This window comes from Zingiber officinale, chromosome 5A, assembly GCF_018446385.1.
Source record: "Zingiber officinale cultivar Zhangliang chromosome 5A, Zo_v1.1, whole genome shotgun sequence".
Lineage (NCBI taxonomy): Eukaryota > Viridiplantae > Streptophyta > Magnoliopsida > Zingiberales > Zingiberaceae > Zingiber > Zingiber officinale.
The window spans coordinates 99,723,105-99,741,390 of NC_055994.1; the positions used below are offsets into that span (position 1 = coordinate 99,723,105).

Genomic DNA, 18,286 nt, shown 5'->3' on the forward strand with positions numbered 1-18,286 from the left:
TAACATCATCGCATAATCATTACAACAAACTTGGATAATTAAATTACTTAGGATTTTTTGAACCCTAAACTCTCAAGTAATTTCTACTACTGTTTTGAAATGACCTTAGATGAGCCGGAGGCCTACTCCCATGTGTTACAATTCCACCATTTTAGTACAAACTCGACTAGGGATCTGCTTGGGCCTCCTCTCATGTCAGGCCTTAACAGAAGAGTCAGTGGATCAAGTTTAAAATGATACGATCAACCATAAAATTATACAATTAACCATAATTCCTTTTTTCATTGGTTCCTTTTAGTTCCCACCATTATGGCACCTTGGTCCCTCCCTTCCATGCGCGTAATAATGATACTCAACGACAGCTTTGATATCTCTAAATATTATTTCGATAGCAATAATTGCAAAGTTAATTGTTTTGAATTAGGATGAAGATGAATAATCTCGCGTAAATTGCTCTTCTGGAATCCATTTTCTCGACGGTGGGTGGAGGACAATCCGAGAAAGGAAAGGCCAATCCACACTGCGTTCAATCTAAACGGGCGATAAAGAAGGAAAACAAAGCGGGGATAAAGGAAAACGGAATCAGCAAAAAAGCAAAACATCTAATGGCGGAAATCAAGATGAAGGGAGAAGCCTTGCAACGAGACAAAGAAAGCAGAAAGAGAGAGACAAGAATAAACCATTATAAAAGAAAACAAAGGAACCAGCTTAGAGGGTTAGTCCGCCATTACACTGCATCTGCATCTCTCTCTCTCTCTCTCTCTGGGCAGGAGGAGGGAGAGTTGCGCCAGCGGAGCCAAAAAGGCGCCGCCTTTATGCTGCCGGCGCTGCTTCTTGCCGCCGCCGCGGCAGTCCTGCTGTCGCCGGCGGCGGATGCGTCTGTCGCGTATGATCACAAGGCCCTCGTCATCGAGGGGCGGCGGCGGATTCTGATTTCCGGCTCCATTCACTACCCCAGAAGCACTCCCGAGGTCTCCCTACTTTACTCTTTACCACAAATGTGGCTTTCTTCAAGACTGGATTCCTCTTTCTTGGAGTTCAAACCTTCGCTTCTATTTCCCTTTTTTTTTTTGTTTGGATTGTGGATTTGGCTGTATTCAGATGTGGCCGGATCTCATCCAGAAGGCAAAAGATGGCGGCTTGGACGTGATTCAGACCTACGTTTTCTGGAATGGCCATGAGCCTTCTCCAGGCGAGGTTTGCAAAAAAACAGAACAAAAATTCCGTCCTAATTGCCTGTCCAAAGCTTGTTCGATAGACCAAATTTTTTTCTGGGAAAAATTTCAGTATCATTTCGATGGAAGGTATGATTTGGTTCACTTCATCAAGCTGGTGCAGCAAGCCGGCCTCTATGTTCATCTCCGCATTGGCCCTTATGTTTGTGCCGAGTGGAATTTCGGGTAATAATCCAACTTTATTAGTGTTTTTTTCTTTGCTTTTGTTGCTCCATGAAAGATTTATTGGATTCAATTGTGCTATTTGATCAATAGAGGCTTCCCTATTTGGCTCAAATATGTTCCCGGCATAGCTTTCAGAACTGACAATGAGCCTTTCAAGGTAAGAATCAATGGCTGAGTTACATATCTTCCCTTTACATTCTTCTTGAACGGTATGATTATACTTTGAAACAGGTAGCAATGCAAGCATTCACTGAAAAAATAGTGAGCATGATGAAGTCTGAAGGGTTGTATGAATGGCAGGGTGGCCCTATAATCCTTTCTCAGGTATCAAATGGGGACTATGTTAGACCATGCTAAAACCTATCAGTGCTTACTTTTGTGCCTAAATTTTCTAGATCGAGAATGAATTTGGGCCACTGGAGTATGATCAGGGAGACGCCGCAAAGGCATACGCCGCCTGGGCTGCAAACATGGCGGTTGAACTCGACACTGGAGTCCCATGGGTTATGTGCAAACAAGATGATGCCCCAGATCCAGTTGTATGTGCCATATTGCTCGCTAAGAAGTTCTTACTTCTTTCTGTCACAATTGCGATGTTTTTGATGCATGCCTTAAGTTTAACTCTCTTAAGCTTATTCCATAAAATATTTGGTCATCGGTTTTGTGGAATCACATTATCAAAAACAAGATTATGGTCCCATTTTTCCCTATCGTTTCAACTTATCAACATAGTATCTTAATCTGCCAAAATAGATCAATACCTGCAACGGGTTCTACTGCGACAACTTCTCACCAAACCGGCCTTACAAACCCAACATGTGGACTGAAGCTTGGACCGCCTGGTAATTATTACTTATTAGTGATTACAATTTAAGCTTTGACTAAATACTAGCTAATGTGAAGTTCCGTCATGAATAGTTCTTCATTAGCCTCATGTTTGTTGAATCGGTAGCTAAAACCCACCGTGTTATCTTTGTTGCAGGTTCACTGGGTTTGGTGGTCCAGTTCCTCACCGGCCTGTAGAGGACCTGGCTTTTGCCGTTGCAAGATTCATACAAAAAGGCGGTTCTTTTGTTAACTATTATATGGTAAGTTTTGTCCTAACTTGGCTGTTTCACCATGGAGAAGAATAAGAAGGTCCTGATGTAATGTCTTTATGTTCCTGATTGTTTAGTACCATGGAGGAACTAACTTTGGTCGTACGGCCGGAGGACCATTCATTGCGACTAGCTATGATTATGATGCACCAATTGATGAGTACGGTAGGTACAACTTGATCCTCATTCTTGTGTTCCATGAACTTTGCATGTTTAACACTGATTTTGTGTAGGAATTCACTCCAAGAAATTTCTAAAACCCTAGTTATTTATGGTGTATGGTTATATATGTAGGATTAAGTCCATACGGATGGACTAAATCCAATTAAGTCCACATGGGTGGGCTAAATCTCCATAAGGTGGGCACACACTTGATTAACCCACACACAACTAATTGTTATTAAGGAAACTAAACTCCAATTAAGTGATCTAACACTTTATTGCATACAAAGGGGGTTTGGATTAAATGGATGTGGATTCAATGTGTAGATCCAATAATCCGGTTCATTAATATTAATGGGCTATTAATGATGGATGAACTTTAATGTGGATGGTCCCTATAGGATGAGCTTAGTATATAAGGGAAGAAGCTTACCCAATTAGGGCATCTTCTTGTATCAAGAGGATTTAAGCTTCTTCTTCTTCCTCCTCCTCTCTTCCCCATTGAGAAGGGCTTCGGATTGCCGCCTGTTCCTGTAGAAAATTATTCCGCGCTTGCAGGAACTCCGGTGACATATAAGATCAATGACTAATGCGATGGATTTAGGTCAGACCATTCATTTGCCATTGCTTTCAATTCATATCCAATGTAGCCATAAAGATGATGATGATAACTAGATCCTTGATGCATCATGTGGTTTCAATGTATCTTTATTGCTTTCAATATATTGACATAAACAATTAGTTTAATAGCTGCAGCATTTTAACAATTAGATGCAAGAATAACATACTCTTTGTTTTAACAACGATATAGCTATACACAAACACACACACACACACACTCATGAGTATTCATACGGCACACGAACGATGTATGTATGAAGCTAATAAAGGGCACTCTCTATTATGTCTCTTTTTACTAATGTTGTATATAATGGATAAAAGACTCATCTAATTTATAGATTTTCTCTTTGCAAGTACTGAGATTTGCTTTTGCTTTGACCAGGTTTATTAAGACAACCAAAATGGGGCCACTTAAAGGATCTCCACAAAGCTATTAAGTTGTGCGAATCAGCTTTGGCTTCAGGTGATCCTGTGGTTACATCACTTGGAAGCTATCAAGAGGTTCTGAAACTGATGCAGATTCTAATTTGCTAAAACCTTTTTGTTTCTTTATTAGTACTCATGGTGAACTAACACTGATATTGTTTATATTCAGTCACATGTCTTTAAGTCAAACTCGGGAGATTGTGCTGCTTTCCTTGCAAACTATAACAGTTCTTCATATGCCAAAGTATCCTTCAACGGGATGCACTATGATCTTCCCCCTTGGTCTATAAGTATTCTTCCTGATTGCAAGACGACAGTTCACAACACTGCAAGGGTGAGGAAAACTAAGAAACTTACCTCTTTCCAGATGTTTCAAATCTCACTCTAGTTTGATTTCCAGTTATTAACTATATTTTTCGATTCACTCTTTGGTTCAAACTTCTTCTGTTTGATTACATTTCTTATCGTGCTCAATCAGAACATCCTAATGAGACCTGAACATTCAAAATCCAGGACAATGTATGCTCCTCTTATTTGTCCAGTAAAGTTCACTTCTTTTTTAGTGATCTTATAGATTTAGAGATTGCATCCTAATCCATTTATATTTTAATTTTGTTCAATGTTCAAAGTAAATTTGGCTGTTTTGTATGGGTCATAATTAGACTCGTTCAAGTTTAATTGAGTTGTAAAAGCTTATATATGCTCAAAGGCTAAATCTATTGTTTGGCCAAATTATTGAATAACATCCTCTTGTTTCCCACTCTCCTATAATGTGTGTGCCTCTTTCTCTGACATGGCTGATGCTTATTAATTAAAAGGTTGGAGTCCAAACATCTCTGATTAATATGGATCCGGTCGGAGGATTCTCATGGGCATCATTCAATGAAGAGCCAAATTCCATCGATGAACAAACATTTACGACAGACGGTCTGTTGGAGCAGGTAAACATCACGAGAGATGCTACGGATTACCTTTGGTATACAACATAGTAAGCAGCTAACCTTTGTCTCTCGATATGTTTTGGTACAATTCTTCCACTATAACCTTTAGATAAACCTTGTTAGACTGAGCTTTTAACTTTCCGCTCCAAATTTCTATATAGCGTGAGTGTAGATCAGGATGAACACTTCCTTGAGTCCGACTCGTATCCAGTCCTCACTGTAATGTCAGCTGGTCATTCTTTGCATGTGTTCATCAATGGACAGCTGACAGGTCCGTGAATATCTTTACTGAATGATTCACTGAAAATAGGCCACTTTTCGTGTGGTGAATGTTTGCTTAGCACATATTTCTCCTTGATCAGGCACTGAATATGGCAGTCTGAACAACCCAAAACTGACCTACAAGGGGAATGTGAAGCTGCGGGTTGGCATCAACACAATTTCGATATTAAGTGTCTCCGTTGGGCTCCCGGTATTCTCCAATCTATCAAGCACTTCATATTCTCTAGCACTAAATTTTCATTTGCTCTCAATTTTGTTTTTGTCAATATGCTAGAATGTTGGTGAACATTTCGAAACATGGAATGCCGGTGTCCTTGGCCCAGTGACACTAAATGGTCTCGATGAGGGAAGAAGAGACCTTACATGGCAGAAATGGTCTTATCAAGTAGTGTTTTCATCATTCTCTAATTATAACATCGCCATCGCACTTCTGTTTAATGATGCTGATTGTACTTTGCAGATTGGCCTGAGAGGCGAAACTTTGAACCTTCACACACTCACTGGAACCCCGTCTGTCGAATGGCAAGAAGCATCTAAGAACCAGCCCTTGACATGGTACAAGGTAAACACTCCAACATAGTTGGATCATTATTCCGAAGCTTTGACCTTAAATTCGGGCCTCAGGCTTTCTTCAATGCACCGGATGGAAGCGAACCTTTGGCCCTAGACATGAGTACCATGGGGAAAGGACAAGTATGGATCAATGGACAGAGCATCGGTAGGTATTGGCCCGGTTACAAAGCATTGGGAACTTGCGGTAATTGTGATTATCGCGGAACGTACAATGAGAAAAAGTGCCAAACTAACTGTGGGGAGTCCTCTCAAAAATGGTAAGTGTCATTGTTTGCCGCCTTTAACATATTGATGTACCTTCGATTCATGATGTGTGCATTGTGATGGTGAATCCAGGTACCATGTTCCTCGATCGTGGCTGAATCCTACCGGAAATCTCATAGTGGTGTTTGAAGAGTGGGGAGGTGACCCTGCTGGGATTACAATGCTTAAGAGGAGTGTGAGCAGTGTTTGTGCCAATGTATCTGAATGGCAGCCATCAATGAGCAATTGGCACACTAGAGATTATGGGAAACCAAAAGTCCGCCTGTTTTGCAATCCTGATCAAAGAATAAGTGCGATAAAATTCGCTAGCTTTGGTACTCCACAAGGAGTTTGTGGAAGCTTCTCAGAAGGGAGTTGCCATGCCCACAAATCATATGATGCTTTTGAGAAGGTAAAACTTCGCTCCTCGTCACTACTGATTGATTCTTGTTGTATTAAACATTTGGGGTACTATCTGCTCAACTCATTGCAGAACTGTCTCGGCGAGCAACGCTGCTCTGTGACAGTGTCGCCTGATGTTTTTGGCGGCGATCCGTGCCCTGGAATAATGAAGAGTGTTGCTGTTGAGGTCAGCTGTGAATAGCACAGCTGAAACAAAGCATTCAAGCCATTCAAGATGCTGCAAATCCAGATGCTTGCTCGAAGTTTCACTACACACAAAACACGGTCGGAAGGAGAACATTTATCGGTTTGACATTCGGGAATTCGCACGATGAGCAAATGTGAGTTGTGCTCGTAGTCGAGTCCATTGCGTGTGTCTGATGATTGTTTTCGGAATTAGAGAGAACTAGCCATTGATTTACAGACTGAATGCATTGAATTCTTTATTGCCATTGTAATTTATAACAACAAGAAGCAGATCGTTATGCAATCTCTGAAACTTCTATATATCGAGAAGAACACGTTTTTTTTCCATAAACCATGATCTGAATTCATCTTCAAATTTATTTTGCTTACTTTATTTATTAGTTATTATCATTTTTTTTTACAATTGATCAAAGGTGCACTTGCAATTGTAAAAGAAACATTTAAATTTCAAATTTCTCACAGGGGTTGCTTTCCATTTTACTTTTCCGGTTGACTACCATGTGAACCACTATTGTAGGATTGTATTTCAAAAATTGTAAATCTTAAAATTAGTACCACACTAACGGTAGTGCAATGGATTGTGGTATTATTCTTTCAAATCCGTAATGTTAGTTGATGGGAGAGATAAAATAAGAAATAAGTTTTTTTTTTTAGGAATAGATGTGATTTTTAAAAATTTAGTAATTTTAAGTGCACTTTAAGTTGTCATTCAGGTATTAATGGTTTGATCCGTAGACTCCAATTATGGTAGAATGTTTTCTTTAAATGAGATGCATAATTATAATTATGAAATATTAGACTTTTAGGTCATCCATTAGTGTTAATTTTTTTCCCTTGGGTTTGGGAGCTGGGGCTGAAATTGCGCAGCATAGACAGGTTCCTGGATGTCACGTGAGATGCACGTGTTTATATTCTTGCTATATAGACTCAACTGGAAGCTGGAAAGGGGTAGTCGTCGGGGAGAGAACGGAGTGTCGAAGGAAGCCGTCGCCGGCTAACGTGATTCAAGTGGGAGAGAGAGAGAGAGAGAGAGAGATGAGAGAATGAGGAGGAGTGGTCGTTATTTATGGAATCGACGAGTAGTTCCCTTTGTGGCGTCGGCGGAGGAGGAGGAGGAGGAGGAGGCGGCGGAGGGCGGTTGAAGGGGCGGATATGGGAGTTCCAGCGGGACATGCTCGCCGGGGCGGTGATGGGCGGAGCGATTCATACGGTGGTGGCCCCGATCGAGAGGGCCAAGTTACTGCTGCAGACGCAGGAGAGCAACGTCGCCCTCCTCGGCCGTGGCCGCCGCTTCCGGGGTATGATCGATTGCATAGCCCGCACAGTCCGCGAGGAGGGCGTACTCTCGCTGTGGCGCGGAAATGGCACCGGCGTGATCCGATACTACCCCTCGGTCGCTCTCAACTTCTCCCTCAAGGTATTCGCTTCTAAACTCCGTCTTTTTTCTTTGAATCGTCCATTTTCTGGCCCTTGAAAATGGGCTATTTTGATCTAAAATTTATTTATTTTAGCACTATTTCTCTGCCGTCTGTTGTTCTTTTTCTTCCCATCACGTGCTTGGGCAGTCGATTCCAAAGAAACGAATCGATGCCAATGTTATGCTTAGTCTGATTTTGTCACTTCTAAGCAACCTTGATGAAAGGAATGAGTGAGTCTAATGCTTTATCTCGTATTTATTGGGGAATCGGTGCTGATTCTTGGCGATCACCAATGCTAATGCTAATTCGCTGCTATAATTAATTCTATTCTTAAATCAGGATGTAAGGAATGTATGGTGCTGATGCTTAATCACATTATTCCAGTGAATTGATAAAACAAGATGAATTCTGCATCGCAAGTGAACTCTTGGACGTCTGTTGTCACTAGTGCATGCCATGGAGTTAGGTTCAGAACCCCCGGAGTTGATAAATCACGTAGACTGGAATCATATGAAACTAAAGCAGTGTTGGGGATTAGGGGATAACTTGTTGCTATCAAAATGGGTTACAAGTGAACTCGTGAACGTGTTGTTGTCACTAGCGCATGCCATGGAGTTAGGTTTAGAAATTCTGGATTTGATAAATCATGTAGACTGGAATCATGTGAAACTGAAGAAGTGTTGGTGACATTAGGGGATAACTTGTTTCTATTGAAATGGGTTAGCGTGTGGGGTTTGGAATAAATGAAGGATTGAAGGAAAGGTATCTAATCTTCCAGCAAAATACTGACTGTATTCTAGAGTAGTACAGGAATTGCTAATTACCTGAAGAACACATCTGAGCAGCCATGGTCTGCAATTTAGGCTAAGGGTGGTAAATAGAGTGTTTGAAAGTGCACACTCACTACGTACTGGGTATTTGTAACATACATGTATGGCTCACGGGGAGAATTCATGCTACCCTTGTTAGATCATTCTTTAGAAAATTATGGTTCCTAAAATAGCATGAATTGTACAGCTGGAACAGCTTCACTATGAGTTTGTTAAATGTTTAATTCGATGATTAGGGTCTCATATCCTCTAACTTTTGCAATATAGTAAATTAGTTTTTACACAAAAGTCATTTGATAGAGTAGTTCTTTAGGCACACTTACATACTTTGTAGTTTGTTGGATGACCAATTGTTACCTTACATATCTAGCTCTGCCTACCATCGGCACAACTTATTTTTCAGAGTAATATTATTTCTTAGTTTGTAGAATTCATGCTACCTTTGTTATGCCATTCTTTAGAAAATACTGATTCCCATAAATAATATGAATTTGTACAGTTGGAGCAGCTTCACTCGGTGTTTGTTTAATGTATAATGTACGCATTAGGACATCATATCCTCTGACTTTATAATATAGTAAATTAGTTTCTACACCAAATGCATTTGATTTTGTATTCTGATTCTTCTTTAGGCACATCCACATATACTTTATTATTTGCTGGATGGTCCATTGCTACCTCACAAATTTAGCTATGCCTACTAAAGGCACAATGTAATTCTTTTTACAACAATATTATTTGTTGCATTGGTTTCACAGGAGACATTATGGGCATCCATAATTGCACCATCATCCTCTTATCATGATGAATTATCTTAACTGTACTTTCCAGATATGTCTTCCTTGTGCATGTCTAATTTGTTCTTCTCAATTGCTTACCAAATTTGAACGCAAGAACAAAGAACACATTAATTTTAACTTTTTGGTCAGTTTTGTCTTACGTTATAGATATTTCAATCTAGGCATTCATACTCCTTTACTCAATTTCAAAATATACAAAAACACAATAATACATTTATCCACCACCAATCTGTCTGGCATTTCCAAATACATACGAGAGAAACAAAGTTATGTTAATAATGTCATTTATTCAGTAATTACTCTAATATATGTACTCTTTGCTCTGAAGTCTATCTTGTTATACTAAAGAGGAATGTTGAAAATTGTTTTTGTGCAATGGTAGTGAAGGAGAGTAAGTATTGAACATTATGCATTAGCCACAAAGGATGGAGAACTGTGAAAAGATTGCAGAAATGCTGCAAATTTATATCGCTTGGTAGATTTAAAGAACAGCAAAACTACATCGAGAACCCACCAATCAGATCCAAGACTATCCGTTTAAAATGATATAAACTACATGCCAGTTATTTTTTTTTTTTATTGTTCATTAAAATATCATTCATAATAAAATTTGTACAAAGAAATTATTTAATATAGGAGAATCAGAATTTTCTTTCACACCTCTTTGTCATCTACACTTTGCCTTTTCATTGCAAATGAGACTATGGCCTAATTTATCATGAAAGCCATACTAATGAAAGCTATCTAATTTTCATCTCCTAATCAGATAAGCTAATTGTGTTTTTCAATGAGGTAACTTTAAAAAGCCTGAGGAATGCAGAGGTGAATCTGATTTCTTAAACACAGCATACAGTTCACCCAATATTTCAGTTACCATTTCTTCTCAAGCTCTTAAGCGCCTTTCCATTACTTCCTAATATTTGCAATTGTCTAATCTCTGGACAGACAGCCTAACCAAATTGAACACTGAAGAAGTGAATTGATATCCTTGTGCTTGCAAGTCTTTTTAAGCCTTCCGACGCCCAGCAGTGTGAGATACCTCCTGGTTTTAAAAATGGTTCTTTTTTAAATCATCTTGTCAATTTTTGCCACCTATTAAAAAAATATAATTAAGCATTAATTTTAATCAATTTTCTAATTGTATGAACTAGTTGTAAGTTAAGGTTTTGGGTTGGTATCCTACCCAAACCAATGGTACAAAATAAGAAAAATAGTTTCTTGCAAAAGTAATTCAGTATCAAGGACACTAATCTATACATGTGAGAAATGTTCAGCTTTACAGTATCTTTGGAACTGAATCTTTTATTTGTCACTATCATTAGATACTACCATTAGATGTACTTGTCGCAGCCATTTTTTACTTGCTGTACCAAAGTTAGATTTGCCATCGGTCCTTCAAATAAGCGAATAATATTGTCCTTTTTAACTCTTTGTGCATCTGACTTATCCCTATGGTTTTATATGTCAATGTAACATTCCTCTGAATCACCAAGTAGTAGAGAAACTCCTTTCAAAATGGCACGAGAGTTATTCGATCTTGCAAAATTATATCTTTTGGTGTCAAACTTTGTGTTCCTGTACTTTGCATTAATTCTCTCCTTTAGATGCTCGATGGTTTTGTCGTCTTCATTCGGTATTCTATTCTTTAGTTATCTTGTTCCTCACTAGTTGTTGTTACATAAAGAGCTAAAGCTTTTCTCTGTATTACTCTTGCAGGATCTCTATAGGACCATATTGCACAGAGGAAAAACAGATCATTTGTCTGTCGCAACTGCCAACTTCATGGCAGGGGCGGCAGCAGGTTGCACAACTTTGGTGATCATCTATCCACTGGACATAGCCCATACCCGCCTCGCCGCAGACATCGGCAAGACTGAAGCTCGCCAATTCAGAGGCATCAGCCATTTCCTTCATACTGTCTACAAGAAAGACGGCATTCAAGGCATCTACCGAGGATTGCCCGCGTCAATCCACGGAATGGTCATCCATCGCGGCCTATATTTTGGTGGATTCGACACTGCCAAAGACCTCGTTCTCACAGATGACTCCCCCTTGTGGAAGCGTTGGGTAGCTGCTCAAGTTGTGACAACATTCGCCAGCTTGACCTCATATCCACTAGATACCGTTCGAAGGCGGATGATGATGCAGTCTGGCCTGGAGAAACCGATGTACGATGGCACTCTGGATTGTTGGAGGAAGATTTATAAGCTCGAGGGTCTAAGATCATTCTATCGCGGTGCCTTATCTAACACGTTTAGGAGTACGGGAGCAGCTGCTATATTGGTTTTGTACGACGAGGTGAAGAAGCTAATGAGATGGGGTGGTTTTTGACAAGCATGGAAAACTTTTTACGCCATTTTTTTCGATACACAAAAAAGATGGTCACAATAATAGCAAAGTGAGAATGCATCTCCTTTTTTATTTTTTATTTTTTACGGTTTTTAAAAATCTTTTTCTCTTTTATTCCACTTGTGTACGGTCAATTTTCCGTAGTGTTGATCTTGGGACGGGTTGACGGAGTGCTGAGACGAGCGTAATCATCTTTTGTCATAATATAAGAAGTTTTAGAAGTTCTTTCGGGATGATCTAGCTGTTAGCACATAAGATGTTATCATCATGAGGTCTGGGATACGAATATTGATAAAGTTGAGATAAATATTTTTTTTATATGTTAGTCATTATTTCAAAGGTTAATAATCGTCTATGATTTATCTCTTTCGGATTGATTCTGAGACGAATTAGTAAGGATGCTAGGGATGAATATATTTATCTTTTTATTATCAAATTCGTTTTAGTTTGATAAATTTAAAATATATATTTTATTAGAGGGGTTCAATCGACAAATTGAAAAGAATTAAAATCGATCAAATTTTGCCGAATAAAATAAGCTGATATAAAAATTCGATCGAATTAATCGATTAAATTGGATAGTTTATATTGGTCCGATTCAGATACTGCTTACAAATAGTTAAATAGATCGCTGATAAAAAATTTTGATTTAATGGGTTTAATTGAGTTATGGATTTTAAAATTGTGATTCAATGGGTTTAATTGAGTTATGGGTTTTAAAATTGAACTGAATAAATTTTAAAATTTAATATTTTATTAAGAAAATAAATTTCTAAATTAAACTTCCGAATTGCTTAATTCCATTTCAATTACTTGGGCAGAATTGAGTTGGTTAGCGTGGAATATAGTTACTCCTCACGTTGACATGATTCCACTTTTTACTACACTATAATATCCCAGCAAATTAATCTATTTATTATATAGATGTTTTTTAAATAATATTTTAATAATATGCTTAGGCATGTAAATAACAAAATCATATCAATTTTCTATAAATTTTTATTAATTTAAATTACATTAATATGTTTATAGTGATTAATGGAATATAAGAATTACCGTTCCTTGTTTTTTGAAGTATTTTACCTTTTTGCCCCCTTCTCCAAGATTAAAACAAACGGAAATAGCGACCTGGAGAGGAGGGAATCCAACGCGTCCTCCTCCTCGCTCTCTCTCTCCCTTCCCGATCGACGGCGATTACAGATCGAGGTCCTTCCACGGCGGCGTCATGCAGCTCGAGGTCTACAGGGGCCGCCCGTCGACGACCGCGCCACCTCCTCCTCCTCCTCCGCCCTCTTCCGATTTCAGGAGCTACAGCAGCTCCTACGCTTACTCCAACGCCGGCCCTAAGGAGTTGAAGGGCAACCCCGAGTTTGGCCCTTCCTCCTCCAGCCGGGGCGTCTGGCTCTTCAGCGATCCCGATTTCCAGCGCAAGCGCCGGGTTGCCAGCTACAAGGCCTACGCCGTCGAGGGCAAGGTCAAGGGCTCCCTGCGCCGGAGCTTCCGCTGGCTCAAGGACAAGTACTTCCGAGTAGTCTACGGCTGGTAGCGTCTCCCTTTTCACCCGGTACGCTCGATTCCTCAGCCAGATCGGCGGAACATGCTTTGCATTCTGGCCGATCTGCCATTTCGGTTATCGCATTAGGCTGTCATTAGTCATTCATCTACCTACACACCCAATTCGTCCTGTTTGCCAAAACTCTGTCTCGAGGTCTATGAAAATGGTTGTTGACTTGATGAAATGTGTTGTTGCTTATCAACTCTGGTGGATTTCAAATCAAATATCGAGTCCTAAATCCTAATTTGTCCTCGATTCTTTCAGTTGCTCCCTTCCATGGTCTAAAGAACTTATAGAATCTGAATCAAGAAATTTTGTTTGTTTGAGCCCTTCACTAGATGTTGGACAGTAGATGGACTAGCCTTGAACCCTGGACCCTGATGCTATTCTCTAGTCTCAGTCGAACATTATTGTGCTTAAAATGGACAAAACAATGGTCATAAATTGCTAGTTCCATTCAAACTTCATGTCTGGCTTCTTTGGACTATTATCTAATTATCCTTCCTGGTGTACTGCCCTGCTTGCACTATTATTTGTTTGTGTTGCTCAATGGAAGAGCGGTTGAAAAGCCAAAACCTACATAGACAAATAGTGGAGAGCAGGTGACTTGTGCATTTCACAAGCCAAATGAGCTGAACATACTTGAAGCATAAACCAGATGTTCCTTCAGCTCAATTTTAACTACTCTAATATAATTATTCAATAATGACAGGTCATGGACAGGAATATTGCATGCCAAAATTAATTCGCTGGCCACAGAAATTCTGTTGTTTAGAGGGGTGGCACGAAGAAGAACAACCTGTATTGTTAGTGTTTTGTGGTTGTAATTTGGAGATCAGCAGATATGTCTGAATGTGATTTGTCATCCAGTATCAGAACAGCTGAGCTGCTAATTAATTATCACTGTTGTGGAGATGGTGATGACATTTATTCTCCATATATTTTTGTCTTCTTTTGATCTGTCTACAATCTATGTATCTATATGACTCTTTATCTAAGATTTGGAATATTTAGGACTGCTAATTAAATGTGTCATATTTGTGAAGTTGGTGATGGCATATAGACAAGTGATAGCTGCCATGGGCCAGTTTTAGCTAGGCATGGATGCAGTTGAATCCTGCTGTATCGTATATTTCATATTACAAACTGTTTAAGGCAGACTGAATCCACATGAACTCTCTAGCCACATCGAGCAAGAAGGAAGATGAACAACCAAAGCACCCAGCAATTCTGCTGTGCCAAGCCTAATCCACAAATTTATCTCGGCAAAAGGTACTTCCTAACCCAATTTCGTCTAGCCAGCTACACTAAACCGAGGTCCGAGATAGATCAGGAATTTCAATGATAAGATTTTACAGAACAAAAATACAATGTATTTATCTCACTCATTTGTTAATGCTTGTGCTCATACATAAACATTGACTATTAACATATAGCATCAATAGAATATCTATTCAACCAACCAACAAAAGGTAAAAAAAAATAAATTTGAAAGAAGGTTAAACCATTATATAGAATACCAGTATGAGAGTCATTCAAAACAACATTGCCATTATCATGTTTTTCTGTTAGGATACCAATTAGCTTTTGCATGCTTTACTGAACATCATCCTAAGTAACCTATCCAACATCTATAATTGAAATATTTATAATTCATTTCTCTAGAACTTTTGCCGTCTTATCAACAAACTTCCAAAAGAATGTTTGCATCACAACTAAACCCATAATAGTTCCAACATTGCATCCACAGAAAATGAATACAAGTAGACTGATTGATGAAAATAACCATTTCGTTCAATCTCAGAGCTAGATAAACTTCTACCAGTTATTTTCAAAATAGAAAGATCAGGGAACTGGACAGGATAGATCTGTTAAATCCAGCAAATTGGCTAATCCCTTATGATTTTAGAGCACGGATTTACAATTGGCAGCTTTCCAGCATATAAATTATACGGACAATAAACTATGATATCGAGACTTGACGCTTCAACAACATCAATATCAGACTAAGAATTTAGACAGACTGGTGCCTCAGCAAACATATTAATGAAAGCAAGAACAAACTTATGCAACTTTAGTAGTTACCTATCTGAAGGTTGCAATTCATTGACAGTTCCAAAATACAGTCTGTTACCAGTCATTTTGCAACAACTTACATCTTAATTCACCACACCAACAACTTAAAGAGTTCGATATTTCACCAGGGAAATGTTCTATGAGTTGTAGCAAGTTGTTGCAAGAAGTGCCTTGGATAAATTGATCCATGAATAACAATATAGTGACACAAAAGAAGGATTAGAAAAACATATAATCAGGTTCAAATGACATCACTGATTGTCAATGCAAACATAGACAAGAGCCAAACTAGCAAATGATCAGGCAATACAGCAAATAGAACCCGAGTAAAGATAGACAAAAATGAAACGGCGATTACCTGCCAGACTTCCAACATGCTTATCGGAAACTACAGAAGAACAAGCCCAAGTTCTGAAGGTGCCAAAGCATTTCTAATTCTATAGTTGTATAAATAGTAATGAAGTTGCCCATCACCAGGCCCAAACTTCAGCTCCTTCAGAAAGGTCTCATTGTGCATGACATCAAGAGCATTGAATACATCATAATCCTTCTGCTTTGCCACAATCAGTGCATCATTCATCAGCTGGAGTAGTGAGGATTTTGTGGCCACGTTATAGTAAGAGTAGGCAGCTTTCAACACTGAGTAATTCTGGTTATTTAGAATCGAAGAAGGAAGTGTATAAAAGCTACAGAAATCTGTGACTTCATGGGTCTCAGGGCTCTCGACCACATAACTGTCGATCACATTCTCCATAGGAAGAAGCCAATGCTCCACATCATTGTCATCTAAATCAGGTGCGACAACGAATTGACTCAAGTATCCTCTCAGCAGCCGGGTGACCGCGGGAACATCACGAAGCTCCATCTTCCTGAATCCTGGGATCACAGTTGCCTCAGGAAGCTTGTAAAGCCTGATCGTTCTGCTCATAGTCATACGAGCTCCAAGGCGAGAGAAACCAACATCGATCAGCTTTTTGGGATTCAGCGAGCGATGCCAGTAGCGGCAGGTCGTGATGGGAGTCGGCAGGACTACCCCAGCTGTATAGGCTGCTTGCCAGATGTTCTCCAGATGAACCCGCCTAGTGACCTCCTTGATCATCACAGGTGCAAGCCGCTTCGACCTCAGCTTCTTGTGGACACACAGGAAGTTGACCTCGGCCATCCGGACAACCTCATCTCGCACACGGATCCTGGCAGGTACACCGGTGATGAAAGCGACGAGCTTCTTGGAGGCCTTCACGCGGACGCCAATGTGCCAGGCCTTGAAGTAACCTGGCGGGCGGAGCGCCCACTGGAGGAACTCTTTGGAGTAATTGAAGCGGAACATGTTCTCGTCGTCCTCGACGTAGTTGTTGCTCAGGAGAGTGAAGACATCGGTGCAGGTGTGGTCGTCGTCCATATCGCAGGTGGTCCACTCATACAAAGCGGGGAGGTTGTAAGGCTCCTGCTTAACGGCGGAAACCAGCGTCGGCTGCTCGATGGGGCCTTCCGAGAGGCTGGTGTCGCCGGCGTCCTTGAATTGTCCCACCGGTTGCGTCTCCCAGAAGCGATGCTGGTTGCTGCCCATGGATAGCGCCTGCTGGATCCTGCGGGCGAAAGAATCCATATCGATCCCGCCCTCCGCCGCCGCAGCGGCCGACGATTCCGGGCTCCCTTGTGACGCATCAGAAACAGCCTTCGGATCCGAGTTCAGGATTTGTTCCTCGCCGGGGGAGGAGCCGTTGTCGCCAACCACCATCGTGGAAACTAGAGACGAACACGCACGACCGAGATCGAAAACCGGCTCGGCGAGGAGAGAATCGAGGGCTACCTCTATGGATCAGTAGATCTCCACGACAGGGTCGGATCGAAGAGGTGGGGAAATTAGGGTTGGGTGACGGAAAGGGAGAGGCAGCGTGCGGAGATAGCGAAGAACTTTATTCGTCGTCGTCGACAAGTATTAATTTAATTGGTAGCAGATCGGATCGGATCGGATTGGATTAAATAGCAGCAATCGTAACGGTTAGAGGGGATCGTAACAATGGGCCATGGCTGTTAACCGATTATACTGCCCCATGGGAAGGTCTAGTGCTAGCCAGGAGGGTAATCGAGTCGAGTCGAGTCGAGTCGAATTCTTGAATGTTTGAATTTGACTCGTTTATAATCGAGTCGAGCTCGAGTTTTATTTAACGAATATATTCATAGCTCACGAGCTTATTCGAATTTTTATCTAGCTTAAACGAGTTTAATAAATATAAATTATAAATTTAAATATTCATTAAAAATTAAATTATATATTTTAAAAAAATTATAATATTATGTTAAAATTTATAATTTTATTCTAATAAATAAATTTAATATATTTGTCTTTTTTTATAAATTCAATATCAAAACTATTTTTTTTATTTAAAAGTTGATTTATAAGCTTAACGAATATGTTCACGAGCTAACGAACCGAATATTGTGAAGCTTGAGCTTGGTTTGTTTATCTTAACGAGCTTCATTAAACGAGCTTAAACGAGCTTTTATCGAATCAAGCTTCGAATAGCTCACGAGTGGTTTGACTCATTTACACCCCTAATCCTAGCCTAATATTTTATCCCGAAAATACTCTTTATTTCAATGTTATTGTAGCAATATATAAATTATTCTGTAGCTACCATAACAAGTTTAGGATTTAATTTGATTAAAACTTGTATATTTGTAGATAAATTTTAAAGTCTAAAATTATAACCATAAATTCTAAATTTTAAACATTATTATATTAAAATATATTTACTAGCTTGGTCAAAATTATTCAAATTTCATCAATATCACTTTAAATAGTTGTAAAAACGATTAAAGTAGCCGCTATAATATTATAAGAGTATATTATATTAGATATTAAGTAGAAGAGCCTTGATGTAATGATAAAATTATTATCGG

General features: G+C 39.6%; 4 protein-coding genes across 6 annotated transcripts; 3 read left to right on the forward strand and 1 right to left on the reverse strand.

The window, feature by feature from the left end:
• Positions 1-384: 384 nt before the first annotated feature.
• LOC121981210 (beta-galactosidase 2-like) lies at positions 385-6,685 on the forward strand. 3 transcript variants are annotated; one of them, XM_042533623.1, is made up of 19 exons: positions 393-971; positions 1,102-1,197; positions 1,288-1,400; positions 1,491-1,557; positions 1,632-1,724; positions 1,796-1,939; positions 2,154-2,242; positions 2,383-2,488; positions 2,575-2,662; positions 3,663-3,781; positions 3,876-4,040; positions 4,525-4,694; positions 4,809-4,918; positions 5,010-5,119; positions 5,204-5,314; positions 5,390-5,491; positions 5,554-5,759; positions 5,839-6,157; positions 6,239-6,685. In XM_042533623.1, the coding sequence occupies exons 1-19, from the start codon at positions 606-608 to the stop codon at positions 6,347-6,349; spliced, it is 2,685 nt and encodes an 894-aa protein (XP_042389557.1). In that variant the 5' UTR covers positions 393-605; the 3' UTR covers positions 6,350-6,685. The 3 variants fall into 3 exon arrangements, with proteins under 3 accessions (XP_042389558.1, XP_042389556.1, XP_042389557.1); XM_042533622.1 differs by having other exon boundaries at positions 390-971; positions 5,839-6,685; XM_042533624.1 differs by lacking the exons at positions 5,839-6,157; positions 6,239-6,685 and having other exon boundaries at positions 385-971; positions 5,390-5,484; positions 5,554-5,742.
• A 614-nt stretch (positions 6,686-7,299) lies between these two features.
• Positions 7,300-11,823, forward strand: LOC121981211 (probable ADP,ATP carrier protein At5g56450). The gene is made up of 2 exons (XM_042533625.1): positions 7,300-7,771; positions 11,119-11,823. The coding sequence occupies exons 1-2, from the start codon at positions 7,421-7,423 to the stop codon at positions 11,731-11,733; spliced, it is 966 nt and encodes a 321-aa protein (XP_042389559.1). The 5' UTR covers positions 7,300-7,420; the 3' UTR covers positions 11,734-11,823.
• A 1,153-nt stretch (positions 11,824-12,976) lies between these two features.
• On the forward strand, positions 12,977-13,297 carry LOC121979841. Its single transcript, XM_042531829.1, has one exon. The coding sequence runs from the start codon at positions 12,977-12,979 to the stop codon at positions 13,295-13,297; it is 321 nt and encodes a 106-aa protein (XP_042387763.1).
• Positions 13,298-15,585: 2,288 nt separating this feature from the next.
• Positions 15,586-17,329, reverse strand: LOC121981214 (glycylpeptide N-tetradecanoyltransferase 1-like). Its single transcript, XM_042533626.1, has one exon. It carries the CDS (start codon positions 17,118-17,120, stop codon positions 15,771-15,773), a length of 1,350 nt encoding a protein of 449 aa, XP_042389560.1. The 5' UTR covers positions 17,121-17,329; the 3' UTR covers positions 15,586-15,770.
• Between the last annotated feature and the right edge of the window lie 957 nt (positions 17,330-18,286).